Source organism: Tupaia chinensis, unplaced genomic scaffold (genome assembly GCF_000334495.1).
Source record: "Tupaia chinensis unplaced genomic scaffold, TupChi_1.0 Scaffold000340_1, whole genome shotgun sequence".
In the NCBI taxonomy this organism is placed as follows: domain Eukaryota; kingdom Metazoa; phylum Chordata; class Mammalia; order Scandentia; family Tupaiidae; genus Tupaia; species Tupaia belangeri.
Genome location: NW_006159834.1, coordinates 2,135,269 through 2,161,785, shown reverse-complemented (window position 1 = coordinate 2,161,785; position 26,517 = coordinate 2,135,269). Strand labels below are relative to the sequence as shown.

General features: G+C 37.2%; 1 protein-coding gene across 1 annotated transcript in view; it reads right to left on the bottom strand.

Moving 5' to 3' along the window:
• STPG2 (sperm tail PG-rich repeat containing 2) overlaps positions 1-26,517 on the bottom strand; it is a 404,777-nt gene that overhangs the window by 368,430 nt on the left and 9,830 nt on the right. The window contains exons 4-6 of the mRNA XM_006152182.1: positions 25,794-25,958; positions 18,794-18,906; positions 18,090-18,201 (exon numbers count right to left, since the gene is read on the bottom strand). Of these exons, the coding sequence (XP_006152244.1) occupies positions 18,090-18,201; positions 18,794-18,906; positions 25,794-25,958 (390 nt within the window). The remainder of the gene's footprint in view (positions 1-18,089; positions 18,202-18,793; positions 18,907-25,793; positions 25,959-26,517) is intronic.

The following is a 26,517-nucleotide window of genomic DNA, read 5'->3' as shown; positions in this document are numbered from 1 at the left end:
GCAGGCTGTTAATGAATCCACGTAATGGTCACTACCTGCCACTCTTGACTGATTGATGATCTAAAAGGTTTAGTTTGAAAAGCAAAGATGAGTATTTCAGGTACTCATTAGTCTTACCAAGACAGTGTTTTCACCTTCTCCCACATGCTCACTCTTTACTACTTGTCTTTATCAATTCTTAGAAAATATTACTGTTATTTTTCATACTTATGCTTTTAAAATAACCTTGCTAGCTCTTTTGAGAAATTAATTCCTCCTGAATTTCTCTATTGACTGAGTCATGAGATATCAATTCCATATTGCAATACAGCAATACTATATGAATGAAACACAAATGGTATTATTTTCCTGTCATACCCCTGGTACTACATAACTAAATTTATAACCAATATCAATCTCTATAAAATGTTACTTTAACAATATGATTATACGGGACCACCAGTTAGTGTAATGGCTATGTCGCTGGACTCCCATTTAGTAGACTGTGGTTCGAGTCCCAGACCCAGCGGCTTAAACTCAACACCAGGCGCATGTGTGTGAGTGCCCAAGATCCCAAGAGGAGAATGGAGCAGAAGGGATTGTGGCATGGCCATCTCCCCTGGGGAGGGTGATTTCTTGCTTTCTGCCTCTCTATCTCTCTGGTGAGCACAAGCGCCCTATAGCAAAAACCTCTCAAAAAAAAAAAATATATATATATATGATTATACATCAGTAGCTTCCTTAAAGTAAAATTATTTCACTTTGGAGTCCAAAAGAATGTTGACTTATAGAGACCAATTTATGAAATATTTATGTATCTCTAAAAAGTTTATAGAGATTATCATTTTACTTTCTGAAAAATGATGTGGGTAAGACACAGCAATAACTTATACAGTTATTTTCCAGAGTAACATCTATGCTATATTATACTAAATTTGTAAAGAAAATCTGATGTTGAAATAGAATCTTAGAAAATTGGTATGTATAAAAAGTAAGTATATGCAATATAAGTGAAAAAACAAACTAAAAAACAAATGCAAATTTTATGTATAAATAAAACTATAAGAAATGTTTACAATAAAAAATTTTTTAAATAAGCTTGAGGAAGTTTCTATAGTTTATAAACAATATTGTTCTAAATTTCACTTTCTACTTATTTCTATGTCAGATCAGTGTACTACCATAGGCACGACTGAACTTCATTGAGATTACCTGACAACCCTTCACAACTGCAATTCATGAACATATGCATGCAACATATACACACATACTACCATGATAACTATTTTTAGAGAAAAAGTGCTCCTTAAGTCTAATAAGTCTAAAATAAATATCCAATAATCAATTTAATGTTAACTTTTAGAAAGAAAAAGAATATGACCACTCAAATCATTTAAAACTGAGCAAACTCAAAGTACAATTCAAAACATGGCATCAAAATAATCATATTATGGTGGGCCAGAAGGTGGCATGATGGTTAAGGCACTGAACTCCCACATGGCTGACTGCAGTTCAAGTCCCAGACTTGGTGGCTTGCTTTCTCACTTTCCTTCTCTCTATCTCTTTCTCTGTCACCCCCTAGTGAACACACATTCCCTATGGCATTTTTTTAAAATAATAATAAATAATCACATTATAAAATGAAACAGATATTAGTCTCATCCATATAAAGGCTGTGATGTAGTTATTATAGTTTCCATCTTCAAAAACAATCTACAAGTATGTTATACATGCCTGCTTCTGTCAATCAAATAATCTTGGGGAATTGAAGTTAGAGCAATAGATAAGGAAATTTTTTTTTAAATTATTTTATTTAACTTTATTTATTAGTATTATCATTATTATTTTCCAGTTTGATCAAAGAGAGACAGAGAGAGAGAGAGAGAGGAAGTGAGAAAGCAAGCCACCAGGTCCAAGACTTGAACCGTGGTCAGCCATGTGGTAGTCAGCGCCTTTAACCACCATGCCACTTGCTGGCCCCAGTGTGGAAATTTTTAAACTGGAGCAAATTATATGTATATGATGACTCACATGCAATAAGTGTTTTCACATTTATTTTCTCATTTCTTATTCAACCCTGTAAAGTAGTATCCTAACTCTCATTTTATAAATAAAAAAAGCACAGAGGAAGTGATTTTTCAATGTCTACACTTAATAAGATATGAAGCAAAATTTCACATCCTTATTTTTAAACTAGTGATCACCATGGTCATTTTTCCTACATTTCAAGGTTGAAAATGAAATCTACAATACTTGATTTATACCATAAGTACCTTGTTTTACAGTAAGACTTCACTTACCAAGGGGCCATGTATTCAGCTTGTTTCACTACATGAAATAATCTTAACATGAGACAAAGAGCAAAAGCTATCTCTGAGTAAGTTTTAAAAATTATCTTTTAGGCCAAAAGAAAAGTAAAATTTTACATTTTTTTCATAGTCAAGTATCTATTAACTTCATTTGACTCGTATTTGCTTATGTTATAATTCCACAAGATGAAAACCAGGAGACTGCAGAATCTCTGTGAAAAATCAGACTTAGTGGCAGCAGTGTGAAATCTAATAGGACTATTAGTGGGGAGGTACAGAAAGTGTAGGCAGGACATGGTATCAGAAATGGGCAGTAAAGACACTGAGAGAGCTGAACAAAGGAACAGAGCTGAGAGAAATCTAATCCTGCCAGAAATTTCTTTCTGGTCCAAAGCTGTTTTCAGTGGCCCATTTATACCTGCCTTCATTTTTGGTCTGTAGTATCTTTGTGGTGCCTCCTGAAACTGAAACCATTGCCCCCCGCACCACCAAGTACACCCTATTCTCTAACAATAAGATGAGGGCTTCACAGATTATCAGTAATGAATGTGCCCATGGAGCCAAGGGTTCATGAAGGTCTACCTTGATGGATGAGGAATTCCAGTTTAATTATAATTAGATAAAACGAAACAAATCCTGTCATTTGCAACAATGTGGATGAACCTGGAGGACATTATGTTAAGGGAACAAGCCAGGCACAGAAAGACTAATACCACATGATTTCACTTCTGTGTAGGATCTAAAAAAGTAAAACTAATAAAAGCAAAAAAGTAGAATGGTGGTTACCACACGTGGGGGCGGGAAAAGGGAAGAGGAGTTGGGGAGATGTTGGTCAAAGGATGCAAATTTTCAGTTAGAAGGAATAAGCTCCAAAGATCTATTACACAAAGGTGATCAGCTAATAATAACACAAGGTATACTTGAAAATTGCTAACAGAAAAGATTTTAAGTGTTCTAACCACAGGAAAAAATAAGTACATGAGGTAATACATATGTTCAGTTAGTTTGGTTAAGCTATTCCACAATGTAGTCATGTTGTATACCATAAATATATACAATTTTTATTTGGCAACTGACAAAAAGGAAGAAGGGGGGAGGGAGTGAGAGGGGCATAGAATAAAGGAAATTTAATACAAGCTAATAGCAATGAATTTTGTCTCGGTGACTAGTGACATCCATTAAGATGAGTATCAATGGGAATAAAACTGTTCTATGGTTCCTTTTCAAGGAGCTCGTTAAATTGGTGAGAAGAAGGTCTTTTAGTTTATTACCGATATACTTGATTTAGGCTGACAGATTACTTTGATTGATTTACAGGCAAGGAAAGAATTGTTCGTTGGAACTGGCAATAAAAAGTCATTCATTTTAGGGTGCAGAAGAGTTACAGAAATTATCATTTAACTTCTGTATTATCAGGACAGAATTGAAACTTGTCAGTCTCTCTAAGATGATCTTCTAATAATGCATAGAAACCTTAAGGCATATTAAACTATACTATTTTAAGATAAACATGTCACTATAAATTTAGGACTATTTGAAATCTCAGGAGACCTGGTTGGTGTTAAATATCTTCTAACTACTCACTGAAGGGCGTGGCATAGAGAGGGTTCATGCAAAGGAGTATATACAGAAACAGGTACAAGTACAACGGGTTACTAAGGAAGGCCATTCCAGATGATAAAACAGTTGGAAACATTTGGAAAAACAAGTTGGTGTGTTTGTGCTTTTGACAAAAGGGAACTGAAGTACCAGGTTCAGTGAGGTGATATAAAGTCTACCCTTTAAGACATAATGCCCATTTTCAAAATTCAGGGCCAGCCATGTATTGATACAAGCCACAACATGCTGTCCTATTTATCATCTCTGCTCTAACTCCTTGCCTAAGCCACCTCTTACTATGTTTACCAACCAGTTATAGATCTTCTTAGACACTGAACTATTTTCTCACTTCTCTCCTTATAATTGCTTTATCTCGCTGCCCAGATCCAATAATCGGCTTTTACCTTTGAACTTTCTTTCCCTCCTCTTCTTATCTATATTTAAATGATGTCTTGGCCACTTTCATGCCTTTGTTCCAGCTCTCAAACTTGCTGGGAAAGCTCTGGGCAAGACAGTGGAGCAGCAAGAAATGCAGCACTCTCTGAGACTGGCCAAGAGGTGAAGGTTTTCAGTCCACAAACAGAGACCTCTCTAGATGTGCCAGGCATGAGTGTCCATGATCTAGGGCTGGCTGCAGCTGGGGGTGGACTGCAGCATCAAGACCCTGTTGTAGCACTGGGGCTGGCAGGTGGCATAGTGGTTAAGATACTGGACTTCCACAGAGCCAACCGTAGTTTGAATCCTGGACTTGGCGACTTGCTTTCTCACCCCCTCTCTTTCTCACTATATATCTATCTCTGGTCAAACTGAATATTTATAATTAATTTTATTTAATTTAATAATTATTTAAAATTTAAAAAAGACCCTGTTGTGGCAGCAAAGTGCTATCTCTGTTTCTCTTTCTCTCTGTCTCTTATAAAGAAAATAAAAACTTGAAGCAAAAAAAGAAGAGCAAAAATATTTCCTTTTTTAAATTTTATTTTTATTTATTTATTTATTTATTATTTGACCAGAGAGAGAATGTGAGAGAAGGCCAAAGTGAGAAATCAAGCCGCCAGGTCCAGGACTTGAACCGTAGTCGGCCATGTGGGAGTCCAGCACCCTTAACCACCACGCCACCTGCTGGCCCCAAGAGCAAAAATATTTCTAAACAAATAAATAAAGAAGCTGCAGCTGGGATAGCCCATAGCACTGCCATTAAGTGCTATGCACAGGGAGGCGTATCCCATGTGGCCAACTGCTGAGTGTGTGTGCAAGTCCAAAATCTTTATGGGAAAGAGAAATGAGAAAAAAAGATTGTGGTGTGACCATATACCATTACAAAGAGCTTTTATCTCTTAGGTGCACGCCCTCTGTTAGGTTCCCTCAGCCCTGAAGCAGGAACAAGTAATTGAAAAACCTAAGAAAATCAACTGAATTGAGGGACCAGTAGTTAGCGTAATGGCTATGTCGCTGGACTCCCACGTAGTCGACCGCGGTTTGCATCCCAGACCCGGTGGCTTAAAACTCACGCCGGGCACATGTGTGTGCGTGCCCAAGATCCCGAGAGGAGAATGGAGGAGAAGAGACTGCGGCATGGCCATCCCCCCTGGGAGGCGATTTCTCACTTTCTGTCTCTCTGTCTCTCTGTCTGTCTGGCGAGTGCACGTGCACTATAGCAAAAAAAAAAAAAAAAAAAAAAAAAACTCTAAAAAAAAAAAAAAGAAAGAAAGAAAATCAACTGAATTGAAATAAGGGAGACAGAGTAGCGATCAAAGCTTGAGCATTATGGACTTAGCAGAGGAAGCAAAAAGGTTATTAATTAATTCAGTTCCAGATCTGACAAGCAGGGTCATTGCAAATAGTTTAATTCATAGTCACTATGATTAGAGTTTAAGTACAGTAAGTGCTAAAATCCATTACCAAGAGACATAACTAAGCATTAAGAGCTAAGAAGTACTGTTAAAGAGCAGGATGCAAGACTATGAGAATGTTGCAAAGACAGTTCAGCCATCTTTAAACAGTACATTCCCACCTGTGAATGAGGCCACCAGAACCCCATGCAAACTGCCTGCAACTATGTTCCACTGTAGGCCTCAGGGAACTTCTCAGACTTCAACTTCCTACCCTTTATTTACCCACCCTATGAAAGCATTCAAGTCAGGCTCATATTCAGTTGGTACCACCCAATTTTCCAACCCCAAAACAAATAAGGTGCCTCCAGACTGATTTATGTAAAAGCAAATATCAGAAAGGTACTGCCACATGGAACCAGCAGTTGGCATAATGGCTATGTCACTGGACTCCAATGTAGTCAACCACAGTTCGAGTCCTAGACCCAGTGGCTCAACCTCATGCCAGGCACATGTGTGTGCGTGCCCAAGATCCCAAGAGAATGGAGGAGAAGGGATTAAGGTACGGTCATCCCCCTGGGGGATGATTTCTCGCTTTATGTCTCTGTCTCTCTGTCTTTCTGGTGAGCGTACACGCCCTATAGCAAAAACTCTCACATGTCTTTCAAAAAGGAAAAAAAGAAAGAAAAAAAGAAAGAAAAAAGAAAAAAAAAGAAAAGTACTGCCACAGATAAGACCCAGTTGACATGGTGGTTAAAGTACTGAACTCTCATGTGGCCAACTGCAGTTCAAGTTCCTGATCTGGTGGTTTGAAAGTCATGTCAGGCGCATGTATATACATGCCCAAATTCCCAAGAAGAGAGTGGAGGAGAAGGGACTGCAGCATGGCCATCCTTCATGGAGGGGGGTTGATTTCTCGCTTTCCCTCTCTCTCTCTGTCTCTCTCCAGTGAGTGCACGTGTCTGTGGCAAAAATCTACAATTCTACTCTTTTTACATATTAAAAATAACAAGACTGGGTAAATTTTAAAAAAAGAAGCCCTGGCCATGGTGGCACAGGTGGTGATACAGTGCTAGTATATGATGCTGGAGCCTCATGAAAGGCTCAGGATGTGGATCCTGGGTACACCTGACCATGCCAGGCACACCCTCAGACACACCTAGGATCTTGGCTGGCTAGAAGGCTGTGGGGACGATCATGGCATAGCAAGATCCAGTTAGGAGTTTCAATTTATCTAAATAAATAAATAAATAAACTTGGGGGGCACAATGTCATCAAAAAGCATGCTTTTCAATTCACTTTTAGAATAAGATAATTAAATATAGGTCTCCATCACAATCCACACTCTTACTACCTGAATGCGAATACTTAAATAATGACTTGTCAAACATCTTACCCAAACTTCAATATACAAATAGACTCCTGCTGTAATAAATCTACAGATGAATGCCAGCAAAAATTGAGCCCTGCATAAACCTAGACTAGAGTGACTTGCAGTTTAATCTTGCTGCTGCCCTATGAGCTCATGGTGGGTTTGTTACAGCCCAGCGGGGTACTCCACTCAGACTACTCCCCCTCTTGTGACTCCCCTGCTTCTCGGAGAACCACTTCATTGGTCCCAGTTTTGCCTGCAACAAGTGTTAAGGATACAATTAATCCAGGCAATCAAAATACTTCCAGTATCTGTAACATACTATTTTGCTGTTTATTTATGTTACAGAACATCTTTACAAAAATATCTGATATAAAACAGTATCATTTTCAACTGCACACAAATATACCAATTAGCTCGATAAATGTTCTTGAAAAATTAAGTACCTGATGTTTTATTTACCTTGCAAAAATCCTTGGGTAATTATTATGTAGATATGTAAGAGCATTTTATTTGAGAAATCAATATGGGATTTTGCGATATGAGATATTCTAGACATTTTACTATTTTCTCACTTAAAATAACAGAATAGAAGTTTCTGCTACTCCCAAAGTTTGCTCTCCAATATGTTTTCATGAATGGATTAGATGTCAAAGTTTTCTCTCTAACATGTTTCCATGAATGGATTAGATGTGAGCAACAAGTTCTGTAAAAGAAACAACTATCAGAATAAACAACCTGAACAACTTCTCCACGTCTACCTGCTCGGGGATGACTGATACAATTGTTAAGGAATCTGGACATCTCCAAATTCCATTAAAAGTCCTCCATTATTTCCATAATCAGGGTTCCTGCTATTCACCAAGACAGTCCCACTGTCCACCCAGATTAGTCTTCTTGTTTTAAATTTGTACACAAAATGCCAGTATTCACTCTCTCAATGAATCCCATATCTCCTTTTAAATTAACAGCTCCATATAAACTTATTCCTTCATTAATTTCAACCCACTGTGAATCTGTGATTTAAAATCAATAAGATATCATCTCTAACTCAAGAATGGTATGGTTTGCTAGCACAAACAAATAAGGAAACAGACAGCAATAATCTAGCATGATAAAGGCCATGAGTAAGGTGTGCAGAGAGCACCAGATGGCTCTCAGCAGAGGAGTGGGAGTAAGCCACATGATGAGGAAAGGGGGCATTGCAGGGGAAGTCTAACTCAGGCTAGGGGAGAGAGATGGGGGACAAATGGAAAGAATGCTTGGATAGTACAGGATCAGACCTTTGTATGTCATGATGAGAAAGGTTCTCTAGGGCCAGTGGGTGGCGTGGTAGGTAAGGTGCTGGACTCTCACATACCTAACCACAATTTGAGTCTCAGACCCGGCAGCTTGCTTTCTCACTTTCCCTTTCTTTCTCTCTCTGTCTGTCTCTGGTAAATGCACATGCCCTATAGCAAATTAAAATAATAATAAATAAAATTAAATAAATAATTCTTTAAAAGAAGAAAGATCCTCTGACTAAAGTCCTTCTCACTCAATCCACCCTTATATTTCAATACATGCTATTTTTAACCCGTGTAGGTATGTGATTCATTCGTTTAGCAAGTATTAGGGAAGTTGCCATGTATTTTCTCTAATGACTTCCTGTATGGGACCTGTGTCTCCAATTCAATGGTGAATAAATAACCTGGATCTTATTTTTCCTTTTGAAGCCCTAGTACAACTAGTATAATGCTGAGCACACAATAGTCTCTTCAACAAATGCTTCTTGAACTATTAATACATTATCATCAGGTTATTTAAAATAATTAACCCAGAACTTATTTTGGCAATAATCCTAAATTAGCAAAGAACTTCGGGTGAAGTTCATGTGCAGGAAATTCCACTGGCAAGGATGACAAAATCTCTCCATTAGGGAAAAGAAGAAACTAAACTGTAGCTGTTCAAGAGCTTTTTCTCTACCTTTCATCTTGACAAAGTTTCCTCAAGGGGGGTACTATCTCTAGTCAAAGGATTCTCTTCTTCACAATCCATATGCTCTTCAGTTCACTACAATATGTGCTCTTCCAGGCCATCTGAAGTGATTTATTAAAGTAACCAATTATCTCAAAATTACACGAAGTTCACTGAATGAGTTTCAGTTCTCATCTTTATTAAACTACCCAAAGGATAAAATACAATTAGCAACAACTTTCTAAAAATTCAATACTTCTCCAGCTCCTGTGAGAAAACTCTCATCCCAATCTTGGCATTTTTAATCCTCCTACTGTGTTTCTTTCTTAGATTCTTCTCTCCCCACTTACCATTAAATACTGCCAATATCCCACATTCCCTGTGGATTATATCATCTAATATCAACACTGATCCCTGAATCTTACATCCAGATTTTTCTCAGTTTTCTGACTGCCTTGAAGACATTTCCACCTACATAACAAATAGATGCTTAAAATAATCTGATTCCCCAGTATTACATGCACAATGTGGAATGTTTTCTAAATTCTCTGTCTCCAACTCTCCCCAGCACTGTTCACCTAGAATTCCAAGTGAAAAATCTAGGAGTGATCATCAATACTTCCTTCTTACTCATCCTCCCACACCACATGAATCACTAGATGAACTGAATGCTAGCACCTAAGTAGGTGTCACTTTCCTCTCATTTCAAGTGTCTTTCGGTATGTTAATCCAGGCTCTCACTGTGTGAACTACTGCACATCACTTTGCAACGGCTCCTTCTCCCATTCCCCCAGACCTCATCCATTTGACTCATACCTGCTCATCCTATCTTCCTTAAATTACAAATCTGTTTATGAATTACCTGTTTAAACTATTTATTGGCTCATCACCTATAGATGAAATAAAAATTGGCTTCCCACACCTCCTTGGCTTTATGCATCCTCGTTGCCTGGAATGTTCTACTCCATCTGGTATCTACTTGTCCTTCAAATTAGAACCGGAACATACTTTGGAATCCTTTCCTGACTCTCATCATCCTCCAAACAGATTCGATGAGTTTCTCCTCTAAAACATCACTGCACATTATTTGGATCTCACTGCGTAATTGTTAATAATATATTTGTATGTTCCACCAACAAGTGTGAATGCACTGATTCAAGAAGCTGTGCCTTATTATCATCTTTCCATCCACAGCATATAGCAAATGTTCAATCACTTGTTTGTTAAATGAGCAATAATAAAAAACATCACTTACTGATTAGTGTCAAATATATTAAGCAGTATGTGTATATATCCATAATCAAAACTCATTGAATTCTCAAAATAACCTTTTGCAGATATGCACATTTTAGACATCTGGAAGGAAGAGTATTGAGGCTTAAAATGGCAAAATGCAAAATAATGTGCCCAAGGTCAGACAGCAAGTATGTGGTGGAGCTAAAAACTGAACGCAGTATGACTCCAAAGTCTAGGGCTTCACTACTAAACCGTGAATAAATCCAAGAAGATTTTACTTATTTTATATAGTTCTTAATATCTTACTATGACTTATATAAAACTCACTGACAATAGTCCAAACTATTTTACAATTAAACTTGAAGACATCAGGTGCTCTTCCAAAGGACATTGAATAATTGCTTAAGCTGTAACTAAGTATTTTCAACCTCTTACATACTCCTTTACTCATGCATAGTTTTGGTCACTTATCTTTTTTTTTGGAGAGGTTTTTGCTACATGGCGTATGCGCTCGCCAGAGAGACAGAAAGCGAGAAATCACCCTCCTCTTGGGTTCCTGGGCACGCACATACACGCGCCAGGCATGAGTTTAAGCCAACAGGTCTGGGACTCACACCACAGTTGACTACATAGAAGTCCAGCGACATAGCCATTATGCCAACTCCTGGTCCCAATATTTGTGTTTTTACAAGTTCTCAGTACAGGGACCAGCAAGGGGCAAGGTGTTTAAGGCTCTGGACTCCCATATGGCTAACCATGATTCGAGTCCCAGACCTGGTGGCTTGCTTTCTCATTCCCTCTCTCTCCCTGTCTCTTTTTGGTGAGCACATGTGCCCTATAGCAAAATTTCTAAATAATAAATTAAATAATTCTAAAAAAATGTTCTTAGTATATTAGAATTCTATGTATATTGAAAAGATGTACTGAAACACTATTCATTAAAAAATTTAGTAGATCACAAAGATAGTTATTATAAATAAAATAAAATATTATAGTTGTTATAGTTATAGATAGTTATTATAAATGAAATAAAATATTTTCACCCAAATAATTAATATTATTATTTAACATACTTTTTTCCAGATCTGTAATTAATTCATTCAAAAAGTGTTATTAAACATAAATATCTCACTCCACTAACTATAGGTATACCAAAAACCAAGCAGAATATAAGATTCCTGCCTTCTACAAACTATGGTTTAATTGGGGACATAAGAAAAACACAGTTAAAAAAATTCCATACAGAGAATAATATTATTCAAATTAATCATAAATTCAGACAAAAGCAAATCACATCTACAAAACTTTAACAAGTTAATAAGAAGAGACAAATAATTCGATTTAAAAATGGGCAAAAAAGGATCAGCCCTATAGCACACTGGTTAAGTACTATGCATTCGGAGTTAGACCCCTCATGGCCAACCTCAGTTTGAGTCCCAGCCCTGTGGGCTTGAAAAAATGCACACTAAACACATTTGCGTGCATGCCAAAATTTTCGACGAGATAGACAAATAGAACAAAAGAGTTTGCAGAGTGACTACACACAGCTAGAGGTGCTTTCTCTCTCTCTCACTCTATCTCTCTCCTCTCTTTCTTTACCTTTCTATATTTCTTTCTGGCAAGTACAAGTATCCTCTGGCAATTTAAAAAAATGAGCAAAGCATGCAACTAGACATTTTTCCAAAGAAGATATAAAAATGTCCAATAAGCTCATGGAAAGATATTCAACACCATTAGTCATTACAAATCAAAACCATGAATTTTTTTAAATGATTTATGGGATCCATTGTTAGCATTCTTTTCTAAAAATTATTTATCTAATTTTATTTATTTGTTTATTTATTTAAATTTGATCACAGAGAGACACAGAGAGAGAGAGTGCAAGGGAAAGTGAAAAAGCAAGCTACCAAGTCTGGGACTCGAACTGTGGTCAGCCATGTGGGAATGTCCAGTGCCTCTACCACCATGCCACCTGCTGGCCCCTGAAACATGACTATATGCAAACTATGATGGGCATCATCAAAAAGACAACAATACCAAATGTTGCAATGTAGAGAAGTTGGAACCTTTATACTTTGCTGATCATAACATAAGTGGCACAGCTGCTTTGTAAAACAAGTCCACAAAAAGTTAAATGTAGAAGTAAAATAATATCCAACAATGTCACTCCTGGGTATTTACCCAATACAAATGAAAATATATGTCTAAACAAATACTTGCACACAAATGTTCCTAAGAGCTTTATTATCACACTTATGCTTTTCTTTAGCATGTTATTGTTAAGCTGACTATTTTTATTCTTAGCCAAAAAGTAGAAATAACCCAAATCTTTAGCAACTGATAAATGAATAAACAAAATGTGGTATGGCCCATGCAAAAGAAAATCTTTCAGCCATAAAAAGAAATATTAATACGTGTTATAACACAGAAAATACTATGCCAAGTAAAAGAAGCCAGTGACGAGCAGATACATGTTATACCGTTCCATTTACGTGAAATTTCCAGAACAGGCAAATGTACAGAAACAGAAGTTAGTGGCTGCTTAGAGCTGGACAGGCTGGTGGGAAATAGGAATGATTGCTAACTGGGTAAGTTAAATATTCACGGTCAAATAATTGACCATGGTGATGGTTGCCCAATCTATGATAATCCATTTTTACATAGAAAGGGATCAGTTAAACTTTAACTGACAATAGAGATTATAAAATAGCATGTATATCAGAATCCCAGTAATGATAAAAATAGTATCAATGGGGACCAGCAGTTAGCGTAATGGCTATATGTTGCTGAACTCCCATGTGGCCGACTGTGGTTTGAGTCCCGGACCCAGTGGATTACACTCATGCTGGGCGCGTGTGCGTGCGTGCCCAAGATCCTGAGAGGAGTATGGAGGAGAAGGGATTGTGGCGTGGCCATCCCCCATGGAGGGGGGGGTGATTTCTCACTTTCTGTCTCTCTGTCTCTCTGTCTTTCTGGTGAGCGCACGTGCCCTATAGCGAAAACCTCTCCAAAAAAAAAAAAAAAAAATAGAATCAATGTCAGGGCCGGGGGAAAAAAAAAAAAAAAAAATAGTATCAATGTCAGGCCAGTGGGTGGCACTTGGCTGGACCCACATGGCTGACTCAACCATTTGAATCCCAGGCCCAGCAGTTGAAAAGCAAACAGGGAGCCTGTGTATTCATGCCTGCACAGTGAGAAATGGAGGAGAAAGGATTGCAGTGTGACCTTCACCAAGGGGAATGCTTTCTCATTTTACTTCTCTGTCTCTTTCTGGTGAGCATAAACATGATCTAGCAAAATTTTTTAAAAATTAATAATAATAATAGCATCAATGTGATTATATTAGGAGATATCAAACAGTTCATGGAAAAAAATGGAATTGAAGTATGAGTTTGGGGCAAACTGGTGGTATCATGGTTAAGGAATATGGCTGACTGTCCAGTTTGAGTCCTGGACCTAGCAGCTTGAGAAATAGGCTTCACGCACATGTGTGCAATCCCAATATCCAAAAAGGAGGGACAGATGGAGAAAGGATTGTGATGTGACCATTCCCAATGGGGATTGCTTTTTCCTCTCTCTCTTTCTCTTTGTCTCTCTCTCTGATGAGTGCATGTGCCCTATAGGAAAAGAAAGAAAGAAAGAAAGAAAGAAAGAAAGAAAGAAAGAAAGAAAGAAAGAAAGAAAGAAAGAAAAGAAAAGAAAAGAAAAGAAAAGAAAAGAAAAGAAAAAAGAAAAGAAAAGAAAAGAAAAGAAAAGAAAAGAAGACGAGACGAGATGAGACGAGACGAGACGAGACGAGACGAGACTATGTTGCTCACAAACTAAATATTTACTATCTGGCCCTTTATACATCAAGTTTCCTGACTGAGGATCTATTTAATCAACCATTCTGTTTTCCTTTTTATAAAGAAGTGTCATTTCTCTTCCTCTCTTTACATCCTTTCTGTATTATCTGCTCCTGGACGTTTCCATATTAATTATCTCCTCTGCTTTTCTTTAGCTCCTCTATTCCACTGAACTCTTCAAATTTTCTTATTTTTTAAAGATTATTTTTTTAATTTTAACTTTATTTATTATTATTTTCCAATTTGACCAGAGAGAGAGAAAAGGAAGGTGAGAAAGGAAGCCCCAGGTCCGGGACTCAAACCATGGTTGGCCACATGGGAGTACAACACCTTTAACCACCATGCCACCTGCCAGCCCCTCCTTCAATTATTCTGAGAATATGCAAGCCTCCAAAAATAAAATGACCCATAGAGCCTAGTGATTAAGGATAGCCAGATCTACATGGTCGCATACAGTTTGAAGCTCAGCCCCAGTGGCTTGAAAAACACTCTGGGCATGTTTGCATGCATGTCCCAATCCCAACAGGATGGGGGAATGAAGGAAAAAAGATTGTAGCATGACTATGCCACGTTAAAGTAGGGGATGCTTTCTCTCTCTTCCTCTCCCTGTCTCTCTGTCTCTCTCTTCCTCTCCCTGTATCTCTGTCTCTCTCTGGCAATCATATGTACCCTCTGTCGATTATTCTGCTGTCTGCCATTCAATTCCTCTCCCTCCTTTTACCAACGAAGTTATGGAAAGTATAGTATTAATATGTACTCAATGCTTGTACTACCTGGCTATTTCCCCAACTACAGAATCTAACTTCAAACTGCTCTCTCAATATTTATAATACTTAAAATATTTTCTCTGGGCCAGGGGTGGCATAATGGTTAAGGGTGCTGGACCAACGGCAATTTGAGTCCCAGACCTAACAACTTGCTTTCCCACTTTCCCTCTCCCTCTCCCTCTCTCTCTCTCTCTCTCCTTCTCCCCCTCTCTCCCTCTCTTCCTCTCTCTCCCCCTCTCCCTCTCTTTCTCTCTCTCTCCTCTCTCTGGCCAAATTAAAATAAAATAAATAAAGATAAAATAATCCTTTTTAAAAATATTTTCTCAATTCCTTTTATTAACTAAATGAAAAGCCTTGTTCCTGACCTGCATCTCATCCTTCTAAAAACTTTCTTGCCATATCATTGTCTTCTTAAATTTTATTACATGTTCAGTATAGAACAATAGAAAATTCTTTTCCAAATTTTCTTATCTCTGCGTTCTCATCTATGCCACTTCATCACTTTAATTAACACCTTCATGAGGATGACTACATCTCCAATCACCATTTCTATTACAAATTTTATTTTCCAGTTGTCAATGTGCAGAGGCAATTTTTCTACAAATTCAATTGTCTAAAGCTGAATTCATCACCTGCTCATCACAAAGAGCAGCTTCTGTGATTATCATTTTGATGTTGCATAGTCATTGAAATTCAATACTTATAAGTCACCTCTTCATTTTCCTACTTGCTTGTGTATATACAGACACACACACACACACGCACACAATCATTGCCAGCATTTAGATGTAAACATTGCATAGTAATAGAAAATATGATTCCATGTCATAATAATCATTGGGAAAGTACCATTTAGCACAGTATGAGCCAAAAACTTCAGAACTTCAGAAAAAAAAAAGATTCTATCTTCTCTTAGTACCTAAAAATTGAAATTGAATTTTTTCACATTTGAAAAACAAGTATTTGCTATGATACTAAAGCATTGAGAAATATCATGTACAATAGAATCCCTAAATTTCAACAAGCTATACAATTTCTTTGTTCTTTTACTATTTACAATGTAAAGAAATAACAAATGATTCTTTTTATTTTATTTCTCTAGTTTCAGGATGCTCTGATAGAAAAAGTTGTATAAATCTTCATTTTGAGCAAAATACTACTAGTTTTATATTATACAAAATACATATGAATACTTATATGTATTGTCTGATTTCATTATGAATGCTTTTAATATCGCAAAGTTATTGTTTTCAGACTTGCTTTTAAGAGTGGATTTTTGAAAGAAAATTGTCAAAGATACAGTTACAATAAGTAAAAGAGTACCTGGGTTAGCTCATAGGATATCTACACCTAAAGGTAAATTACTCTTAGATGTGGTCAAATGTAAACTGTATATTAGATCGCATTAGAAAAGAACACACTAAGAAGCAATCAAATCTCAGCTCTTCAAAACATCTACATCTTTCCCCAACACACAAAAATTTCTAGCATTATCATTCATTATCCTTTAGTGTTTTCAATGGATCATAATAACAATGATGTATAGTACAATAATACTGAGATAATGTTTTGGCATATAATTTACAACTGTAAACAGAAAAGAATTCAAGAAGAAAGTAAAATGGTAGAAGGATCTGAAGAGGAGAAAGGACTGTCAGATTCAAAACTATTTTCCGTAAAATGAACTAAAATGTTAAGATGTCAATATATTACTATCACTCTACAAATACAGAAACTAATATTCATAAAACTTGTGCCCTATAAAATGTAAAATGTACTTTCAAAATAAAGTTTTAGTTCCTTCATAGATTTATTAAGTAAATACCAATTGAGCCCTTACCATGTTCTAAGCACTATAAACACTAAAGACACAATGTTAAATAATACATAGCCCCTACTCCCACATGGTCGACCATGGTTTGAATCACGGAACTAGCAGCCTCTTCCTCTCTCTCTCTCTCTCTCTCTCTCTCTATTTCTCTCTCTCTCTCCCACTCTCCCACTCTCGCTCTGTCCTTCTCTGGTCAAATTTAAATAAATAAATAAATAAATAAATAGATTTAAATGAAATAATTCTAAAAAAAAAAAAAAAAGAGAGAGAGAGAAAGAGAAAGAGAGAGAGAAAATAAATAAATAAAAGAAAATCATGCTGGACGTGTGTGTGCATGCCCAAAACCCCCAGAGGAGAGTGGAGAACAGGTTATGGTGTGGCCATCCCCCCAGGGGGTGATTTCTCACTTTTCTCATTCTGTCATTCTCTGTGAACACACAAAGGGCACCTATGGCAAAAATCTACAATAATCATAACAACAATAACAATAATATATTAGTAAGATTGTTAAATAACTGAGAAGGTTTTCCATTAAAAAGTCAACTTAGGGCCATCTCTGTAGCACAGTGGTAATTTGTTGCCCAAAATAAGCTGGATCTTACATGGCAAACACGGTTTGGATCCCAGGCCCCATTGTCCTGGAACGCTACACATGTGCGTAAGTGCCCAAGATCCCTCAGGCTAGAGAACTAAAGGAAAGGGACTGTGACCTGACCGACCTGTGGAGAGTGCTTTTCTCTCTCTCTTTCTGTCTCTCACATGCATACACAAGTGCGCTATCATAACTAAAGGAAAAATAAAAAGAGAGAACTATCTGGGCCAGCCCCATTGCCTAGGAATGAAGGGAGCTGGGCTGCACATGGCTGACCACATGGTCTGAGTCCTGAATCCAGCACCTTAGAAAACACGCAAAGTACATGTGCCTAAAATCCTGACAGTGCAGAGAGATGGAGAGAATGGGATTGCAGCGTGACTTCTTCCTCTCTCTGTCTCTGTTTCTCTCTGGGGAGCACATCCTCTGGCAATTTTTTAAGAAAGAGATATCTTTTTGAAAATGTCAACTTAAAACATTATTTCTTTCTTTAATTTTTGTGTATTTTTTTATTAGAGAGAGATTTTTGCCATAGGAAGCATACACTCGCTGGAGAGACAGAAAGCAAGAAGTCTCTCCCAAGGGGTCATGGCTATGCCACAGTCCCTTCTCCATTCTCCTCTTGGGACTTTGGCATACTTGTACATGAGCCCAGCATGAATACTAAGGCACCAGACACAATAAATCTGCCAGTTCTCTAACCTTGTCATAACAGAATTCAACAATCTTACAAGTCTGAAAAACAGATCAAACAGCCACTTTTAAACTTACCTTTTTTTCCTCTTGCAATATTATTACTTCATAAAATCGTGGGATAAATGAGCAAAAATTTTGTTGCTGATCTTTCTTGATGTTAATATTTTCACAACGTAATGTCTTTTCCCTTTTAAAAATTTCAGACAGAAACTGAGTTCTCTATTTTAAATATATACATGTTTATATAAGCAAAGAGAATATTTTTACAACATCTTCTGTTTTAAAATATGTGATAATAAGATTAATTTTACCTCCAACCTAACATTATAGCTCTGACTCACACTGACCGAGAATGTCTTCTAAATCCATCAAGCAGTTAGAAGACTGGAGAGAAAAGGCTAGGAATCAGGAGGAGAACTCGAGGCCAGTTTAATTAAGAAGGAATATTTTAGTACACGGAACCATGGGCTACGTAATCAAATAGGGCTCGTTTAAATTCTGCTTTTTCCATTGAAGAGCCACATGACCCTTGGATCAGAGGTGTAACAATATGAACTACACAGAGACTTGTGAAGATGAGACATGGTGACACATGTAAAGTCGGTTCAGGAATTATCTCATGAAGAGCAATGGCTTTCTCAGAGGTTACTCCAAAGCTTAATACTTCCTGGAGAGGTTCAAGCTAACTTTTCCTTTCTTAACAGCACAGTGTAGTCTAGATTATTAGAATATTTTGTAGTCAAAAACTACATTAAAAGAATATTATTTTTTCTACTTACTGGATTATATCATACTGTCCAGGACCAGGACCTGACTTTTTAGTTAATTCTCGTCTTCCTGAAGAGTTGCCAAAATGTATACCTTTGTATTTCAAAGTTGCATTGGAAACACCCTTAAAAAAAAAAAAGAACAACAACAACAAGAACAATATGAGATACAGTTTAAATAAATCATGAAACAATGTTTATCTTTGTTTCAGTCTAAACCTAAGCAAGGGGTTCCACAGGTAAATGCTACTGTGTTCTTTGACAGACACCACACCAAGTTATCACATTGTGCCCCTTCTCACTTCTGAGTCAGGATTCCTGCAGAAGTGCCTCTGACTATAGCATTTCCTCAACCAATAGGAACAGCCTTGCCCTTGGCAGTACACCCAGAAATCTGAAACCTTAAGGGCAATGAAAATTAATTACTCATTGTTTAAAATAAAGGGTGACAGACTGTATTATTTAGGAGATGAAAATGCCTATGAAAAACCTTAATTAAACAGATTGAGAAAATGCAAATGTCACTAACAGATACTAGATAACGTCTAATAACCTGGTATTTACATACCCTATAGCAAAAACCTCTCAAAAAATAAAAATAAAAATTCATGAGCCAGCCTGTGCCCTGGTGTTTAAGGCAACTGGATGCCACATGACTAGCCATGAAGTTCCTGTCTTGGACATGGCAATTTGAAAGACACACCATGGAAGTGTGGGTATGCCCAAAATTCCAACAGGAGGGAAAAATGAAGGAGGAATTGATCCATAAAAGGTGCTTTCCCACTTTCTCTCCCCTCTTCCCTCATCTCTCTCTTTCTCTAACAGTAAGCACACACACACATTCTGACAAATTACAAAAAAAAAAAAAAAAAACTCATGAAAAATTTTCAGAGTAACAATAAATTAAACACTACCCCAATTCATTTTATTAATGCTTGAGAATAGGACTAATCCTCTAATGCCAAAGCAATTATTTGGACATAAGAAATGAATAATCATCTTTCATTCATAACCACTATGATAAATGTCACAGTTAAACATTATTTATAAATAGTGAAGCACCTGGTTCCATCAGAAATTAAAATAATAAAGTATAACCTAATAACAGTAGCTTCTCTTATAGAAATTGCCTTTTTTCACCTAATGCATTCTTTTTTCTTATAAATAATTATTTAATTTTATTTGTTGTTATTATTATTATTATTTCATCATAGAGAGAGAGAAAGTGCGAAAGCAAGCTGGTGGAATGCCTTATCCACCATGCCATCTGCTGGTCCCTTTTTTTCTTTAAGGAGGTTTTTGGCTTGGGGCGTGTGTGGTTACCAGAGAGAGAGACAGACAGACAGAGAGGATGAGAGGGAAAGTGAGAAATCACCCCCTTGTAGGGATGACCATACCACAATCCCTTCTTCTCCATTCTCCTCCTGGGATCTTGGGCTCTCATGCACACGTGCCAGGCATGACTTTCAAGCCTTCGTGTCTGAGAGTCAAACCGCAGTCAGCCACGTGGGAGTCCAGCAATGTAATCCTTATGCCATCTGCTGGTCCCTCTAATTTAGCATTCTTAAATTGAGTAATCATTTAAGATTTTTTTTTTAAATTCATTTTTATAAATAATGGTAGACAATAACTCAAATTATGTTCAACTCATGTCTAAATTCATAGTTCTATTTTTGTTTCTTTTTTTTTAGATTTTTGCTATAGGGTAAGAGCACTTACTGGAGAGAGAGACAGAGAGAGAGGGAAAGTGTGAAATCACCCCATAGGGGCACGGCCACACCACAATCCCTTCTCCTCCAGATTCTCCTCTCAGGATTCTGGGAGCACACATGCAGGTGCCCAGTATATTTTTCAAGCCACTGTGTCCAGGACTTGAACCATAGGGTCCAACATGTGAGATCCAGTCCCTTGACTACCACACCTCCTGCTGATCCCTAAATTCATAGTTTTAAAACAAGCTTGAATTATTGGGACCAGCAGATAGTGTAATGGTTATGTTGCTGGACTCCCACAGTCAACCGTAGATTGAGTCCCAGACCTGGTGGCTTAAAACTCATGTTGGGCACATGGGCATGAATGCCCAAAGTCCCGAGAGGAGAACAGAGGAGAAGGGACTGTGGAGTGGCCATGCCCCCTGGGGGGTGATTTCTCATTTTCTGTCTCCTCTCTCTCTAGTGAGCACATATACCCTAAAGTAAAAATCTCTCCCACAGGGAAAACAAACAAAAAAAAAAACTTAGATTATTAAAGTAACTAGTATATACTAAATGAAATCCCTGTAGCATAAATGTGTAGTTTAACTGCATGAAACAGTGTGTCAGTTGTTCTAGGTGGCTATTGCTATTCTATAGTACTGGAATCAACCTCTCAATTACCATTATAAACAATATTAATTCAATATATAGCAATATTCGTGATAGAAAACATAACTTCCATTTAAAATGGTGATTCAAATGCATTTCTACTATACCCTTTCCCAAAATTTCAAAAGAAGTCTATAAAACAGACACCAGAGCCAGACAGGGGAGTGGTCAGACAATGCTCTACAGTAAGGGTCCCCAACCCTTGGGGGCTATGCAAAGTTCTGAAAGAACTGTTTCACTAAAATACTAGTAAAAATCATTTCTATTTTTGGACAATTCTAGTGGAACATAACACAGAGAGAGGACAAAAATTACATTAAAAATTTTTTAATCATGTTAAGATTTTCTATTCTTTTAACACAGAACAAGAACTTGAGCAGAATTATATACAAAAAGTTTTCTCCATGTGAACTGACATTGAGATTTTGTCTCAATTGTGTAACAATACCATAGGTAATTCAGCAAAAGAAAAGATTATGTATGCATGCATGCATACACACACACACACACAAAATTCAAGACTTTAGGAAAATCCTTTTCCCGTGTATACAATAAAATTCATTTCATTTAAGCCATGTGAATTGGCAGCTACTTAACTGTCCAACCTCTGCGTACTCAGGTAAATGTTCAATCTGAAATTTAATTTAAAAGCCTTTTAAAAATACAGACTGAAAATGAAGAATAAATTGATGCACTCTTCAGTCTAAATCACACTCTTTTTTCTATGTCAAGAAGTGTTGACAATATCAACTTCAAGGTCACTGTCAACTTAGAAAGTCATTATCAAATAAAATATGACTTAATTGAAGCAAACTCAGCATGGAGCTGCATTATTCTAAGTGAATGTGGCAATATAACCTGGAGAAGAATTACTAACTGCCACTCTCATTGACAATTAAATGAATGAAGACGGGGTTAGCAACTTTTATTCTACATCCTCCCATAATTAAATATGGAAATAGCATTTGTGAAGAATTAAAAGTCCCAAAGTGCATCAATTCAAACACTAATGGGCTGCTTTCCAGTGTGGCAGGACACAGGTAGCTCCCAGCATGTGATCATTAGCAAAGATGTCAGCATCATCATTCTGATCACAAAGCTTTGCTTATGAAATCTGCCTCAGAAAAATAGTTTCTAATGGTTACCTGGGATCTTCTAATAAGAGCTAAGATCAAACGTATCACTCAAAATGTTATACAAAATCACTTATACAGAATTTGTCTTTACAGATTAAATTTAACTAAGGTTCATTACTTATTGGCCAGAGTCTTATATAACTCTCAGTTCTATAAGCTTTATGAAATATCTTCGGCAGATGTTAATTCTCAAATTAGGAAATAACCACAATAATTACTCATCTATTGAATTATTTTCTGAATTTTCCGCTAATAATTATATGTGGAAACTGAGTCCATGCATAGTATTTTCTCAAAAGCAGCTAACCAGCTACATAGATTTATCATAAATTTGGATAGGAACTGAATTAACATGGGCCAGCAGATGGCATGGTGGTTGAGGCATTGGACTCCCACATGGCCAACTATGATTCAAGTCCTAGACTTAGTGGTTTGCTTTCTCTCTTTCTCTCTCTGATCAAACTGAATAATAATAAATTTTAAAATTAAATGAATAATCCTTTTAAAATATTTTTAAAAAGAACTGAATTAACATTATTATAGAATCACACTTGTAATAGTCTATGAAGAACTTGTGTTTTTCTGCAAGAGAAACTGAAAAAGACAAAGCCTTTGGGCTACTGAACTTTGCCCCCTACCTCTCATATTTCCCTAGAGGTAGGCTTCACAAATAATGCAATTTAATTCTAATTAAATTTTGCTGAATCTTCCTGAATATTAAGAACTACGTCTTTTGAGCCAACTATGTCTTTTGGGCCAACAGGTGGTATGGTGGTTAAGGTGTTGAATCCCCCATGGCCAACTCCTGAACGTTCAGGAGCAAGCAGAAAGAGGTGATCTGGAATCTCTCTGCCATTCTGTTGTGATCGCTTTGTGCCACAGATTCAGTGGATAGTGAGGAATATGTTAACCCTAATAGTTTTTGGATGTTTAGCTACAGTGCCCTTAGATCCATCTAGAAGCACAGTAAATGGATATTGAAGAGTGGAGAGACAAGAAAAAAGAAAATGAAAAAGAGAGAGAGAAACAAGAAAAAAAAATGAAAAAAATTATAATTATTTTTCTTTTTTTAAAAAAAGCACAAAATAGAAAACCGCATGGCGCACAAGCGTGCCATGTGAAATTACTAGATCACAGGAGCCATGAGGAATCTTTTCCTGAAGGCCTCACCTCTGCTGTCTGGGTTGGGAGGACCAGAGGGGATTATTAATAAGACAAAAGGCTGAGCTGAGAGCAAGAGAAAAATTTTACCTTTAAAAAAATTTTAAAAAGGAAAAAATGACAAAAAAAATGAGAAGACGGACACAGAGAGAGACAGAGACAGAGATGCAGAGACAGAGATAGAAGGCCAGAGGAGCTTCCTCCCACGCTAGCTTGTTTGCTGGAGACTGAAGTATCAGTAGGAAATCTTCATTTCTCTTTTACTGTGAAATGACTAGTTCGCAGAAGCCAGGAGGAATCTTCTCCTGAAGGCCTTGCTTTTCTGCCATGCTAGCTTGTTTGTTGGAGGCTGAATTTATCAGTAGGAAATCTTCACTTCTCTTTTACCCTGAAATCCACCTACCTATTTTCTAACCATAGTTTACTGCAGTAACTGAAGCCACAGAAAGCAAAACTGTAAAAGCTGGCAGGTGGCGTGGTGGTTGAAATACTTGACTCCCACATGGCCAACCATGGTTCTAGTCCCAGACCTGGCAGTTTGCTTTCTCACTTTCTTGCATGCTCTCTCTCGGGTTAAATTAAATAATAACAATAAATAAATAAATAATTTTTGAGAGGTTTTTCGCTATAGGGCACATGTGCTCGCCAGACAGAAAGAGACAGTGAGACAGAAAGCGAGAAATCACCCCCCGGGGGGATGGTCATGCCGCAATCCCTTCTCCTCCATTCTCCTCTCAGGATCTTGGGCATGCACGCACATGCACCCGGCGTGAGTTTTAAGCCACCGGGTCCGGGACACGAACAGCGGTCGACTACATGGGAGTCCAGCGACATAGCCATTACTAAGCTAACTGCTGGTTCCTGATAATAAATAAAATTTTAAAGTTAAAAGAAAAAGAAAGCAAAATTGCACCATGTTCTTTTGGCTTGAATTTAGTAAAGCCAGACATACTATCTGCTATGGTTTGAATGTCCCCACCAAAATTCATGTCAAAATGTAATCTTCATGAAATATCAAGAGGGTGTTCGCTTTACCCAACCATGGTTTCAGAGGTGAGGACTTTGGGAGATAACTAGAATTACATCAGGGTATTAGGGTGGGGCCGCCATAATCGAATACTGGTAGCTTTATGAAAGAGAGAGAGACTAGAACTGGCACGTACTCGTCTCTTCCCATGTGATGCCGTATCTGCCTCTTGATTCTGCAGAGTCCACACCGGCAAAAAAAACCCTCACAAGTATCTACCACCATGCTCTTTCAATTCCCAGCCTCCAAAGGCATAAGCCAAATTAATCTATATTCCCTTTTCTTTTTCTATTTTCTCTTTATGAGAGAGAAAGAGTGCACAGAAAGAAGGGAGAGAGAGATTTTTGACAGGGTTTCAACACATCGTGATCCTCCTTCCCCAGTCTCAAAGTAAATTGGGACCACAGGTACACACTGCCATGGCTGGCCTGTTTGGATTGAACTGGGAACTGAACCAGGGCCTCCTACACAGCCTCAGCCATTGCAAAGGAACACCCTTCCATTTGCACCACTGCAGCAGACCCTAGCGCTCGATTCTTTATAAATTACCCAGTTTATAGCATTCAGTTATAGCAACAGAAAAATGGGCTAAACCATCTATTTTCATTATCTGTATTTTAGATATCTCGTAATTTCACCTGGCTGAATGAAAGCTTGACTCAACTCTGATAAGGTTTGAAATTTTTAGATGAAATGGATCTACTATATTATGTTCGATATTTTAATCACAGAAAAGCTCCTTATATTTTTATTTACAATCATTTGTGCAATAAATAATGCTTATTAAAATCCCACATTTAAATTATTTTATGAATAAGATGCTATATTTTTCCTTTCAAATTCAGGAAAAAGTATCTATAAAAAATCTATGAAGAGAATATCTACATATAGTTATACGTTGTGGCAAGAACTTCTAATACTTTACGCCCGATTCATAAAATTTTATCTAGGCAGAAGTGTATCAGTAATATTTCCAGCCTCCTGGCAGTGAGTAAAGGTAGATTACTTTACTATAGCTCCCAGGCCTAGCCTACGATAACCTCCCACTCATAATCTTCCATCCTCTTCTGCCAGTTGGATGCAGATGACCAGGCCCGAGGGGATGACAGAAACATAAATGGGATAAGCCTGTGTACCTGAATCTCTACATAGAGGAAATTTGCTTATCAAAAAGGAATGCCCATATGAATGAATGGTTTAAAAAAAAAAAAAAACACAATTGCATGAAGCTACTGGGATTTGGAGATCTATTTGCCACCACAGTTAGTGTTATACTAAAACATCTACAGTTTTCCACTTGTCAATATGAAATGCATTATACTTACAAATTGAGGTTTATAATATGCTGGACCTAGTGTGCTGTCATTATCCGGTGGAAAACACTTTATGATACTGCCATCCTCATTAATATGATAGCCATATGACTGTCCATAAGAAGGTATTGAAGGAACATCAAAATGTCTGGTAACTGTAAGTGCTCTTGAAATTTTCTGTAAGGAAAATATTTTATATTGCTTACTCAAAGACAAGACAGGGAATGGAAAACAAATGTTAAAATTTACAAAAAGCAACTATTAAATACTGATTTGTTGAGTTTTATAATATAAATTTAAAATACTTGTTTTCTAGAAGTAAATTAAATAGGGATGAGCAAATGGCATAATGGTTATGTCGCTGGACTCCCATGTAGTCAGCCATAGTTCAAGTCCTGGACCTGGTGGCTTGAAACTCACGCTGGACATGTGTGTCTGATGCCCCAAATCCCAAGAGGCGAATGGAGCAGAAGAGACTGTGACATGGCCATCTCCCTTAGGGGGCAGGAGGAGATGCTTTCTCATTTTCTGTCTATTTCTGTCTCTCTGGCGAGTACATATACACTATACCAAAATCTCTCTAAAAAATAAAAAGTAAATTAAATATGTAAATTCAAGTTTTGTCTCATCTTATAAATGAAAAAATATACACCATTATTATTAATGCTACCATAAAAAGCAAGAATTCTCTCCTATTTGGGTCAGTTATTTATCTCACTTTGTAAAGGAAATATTA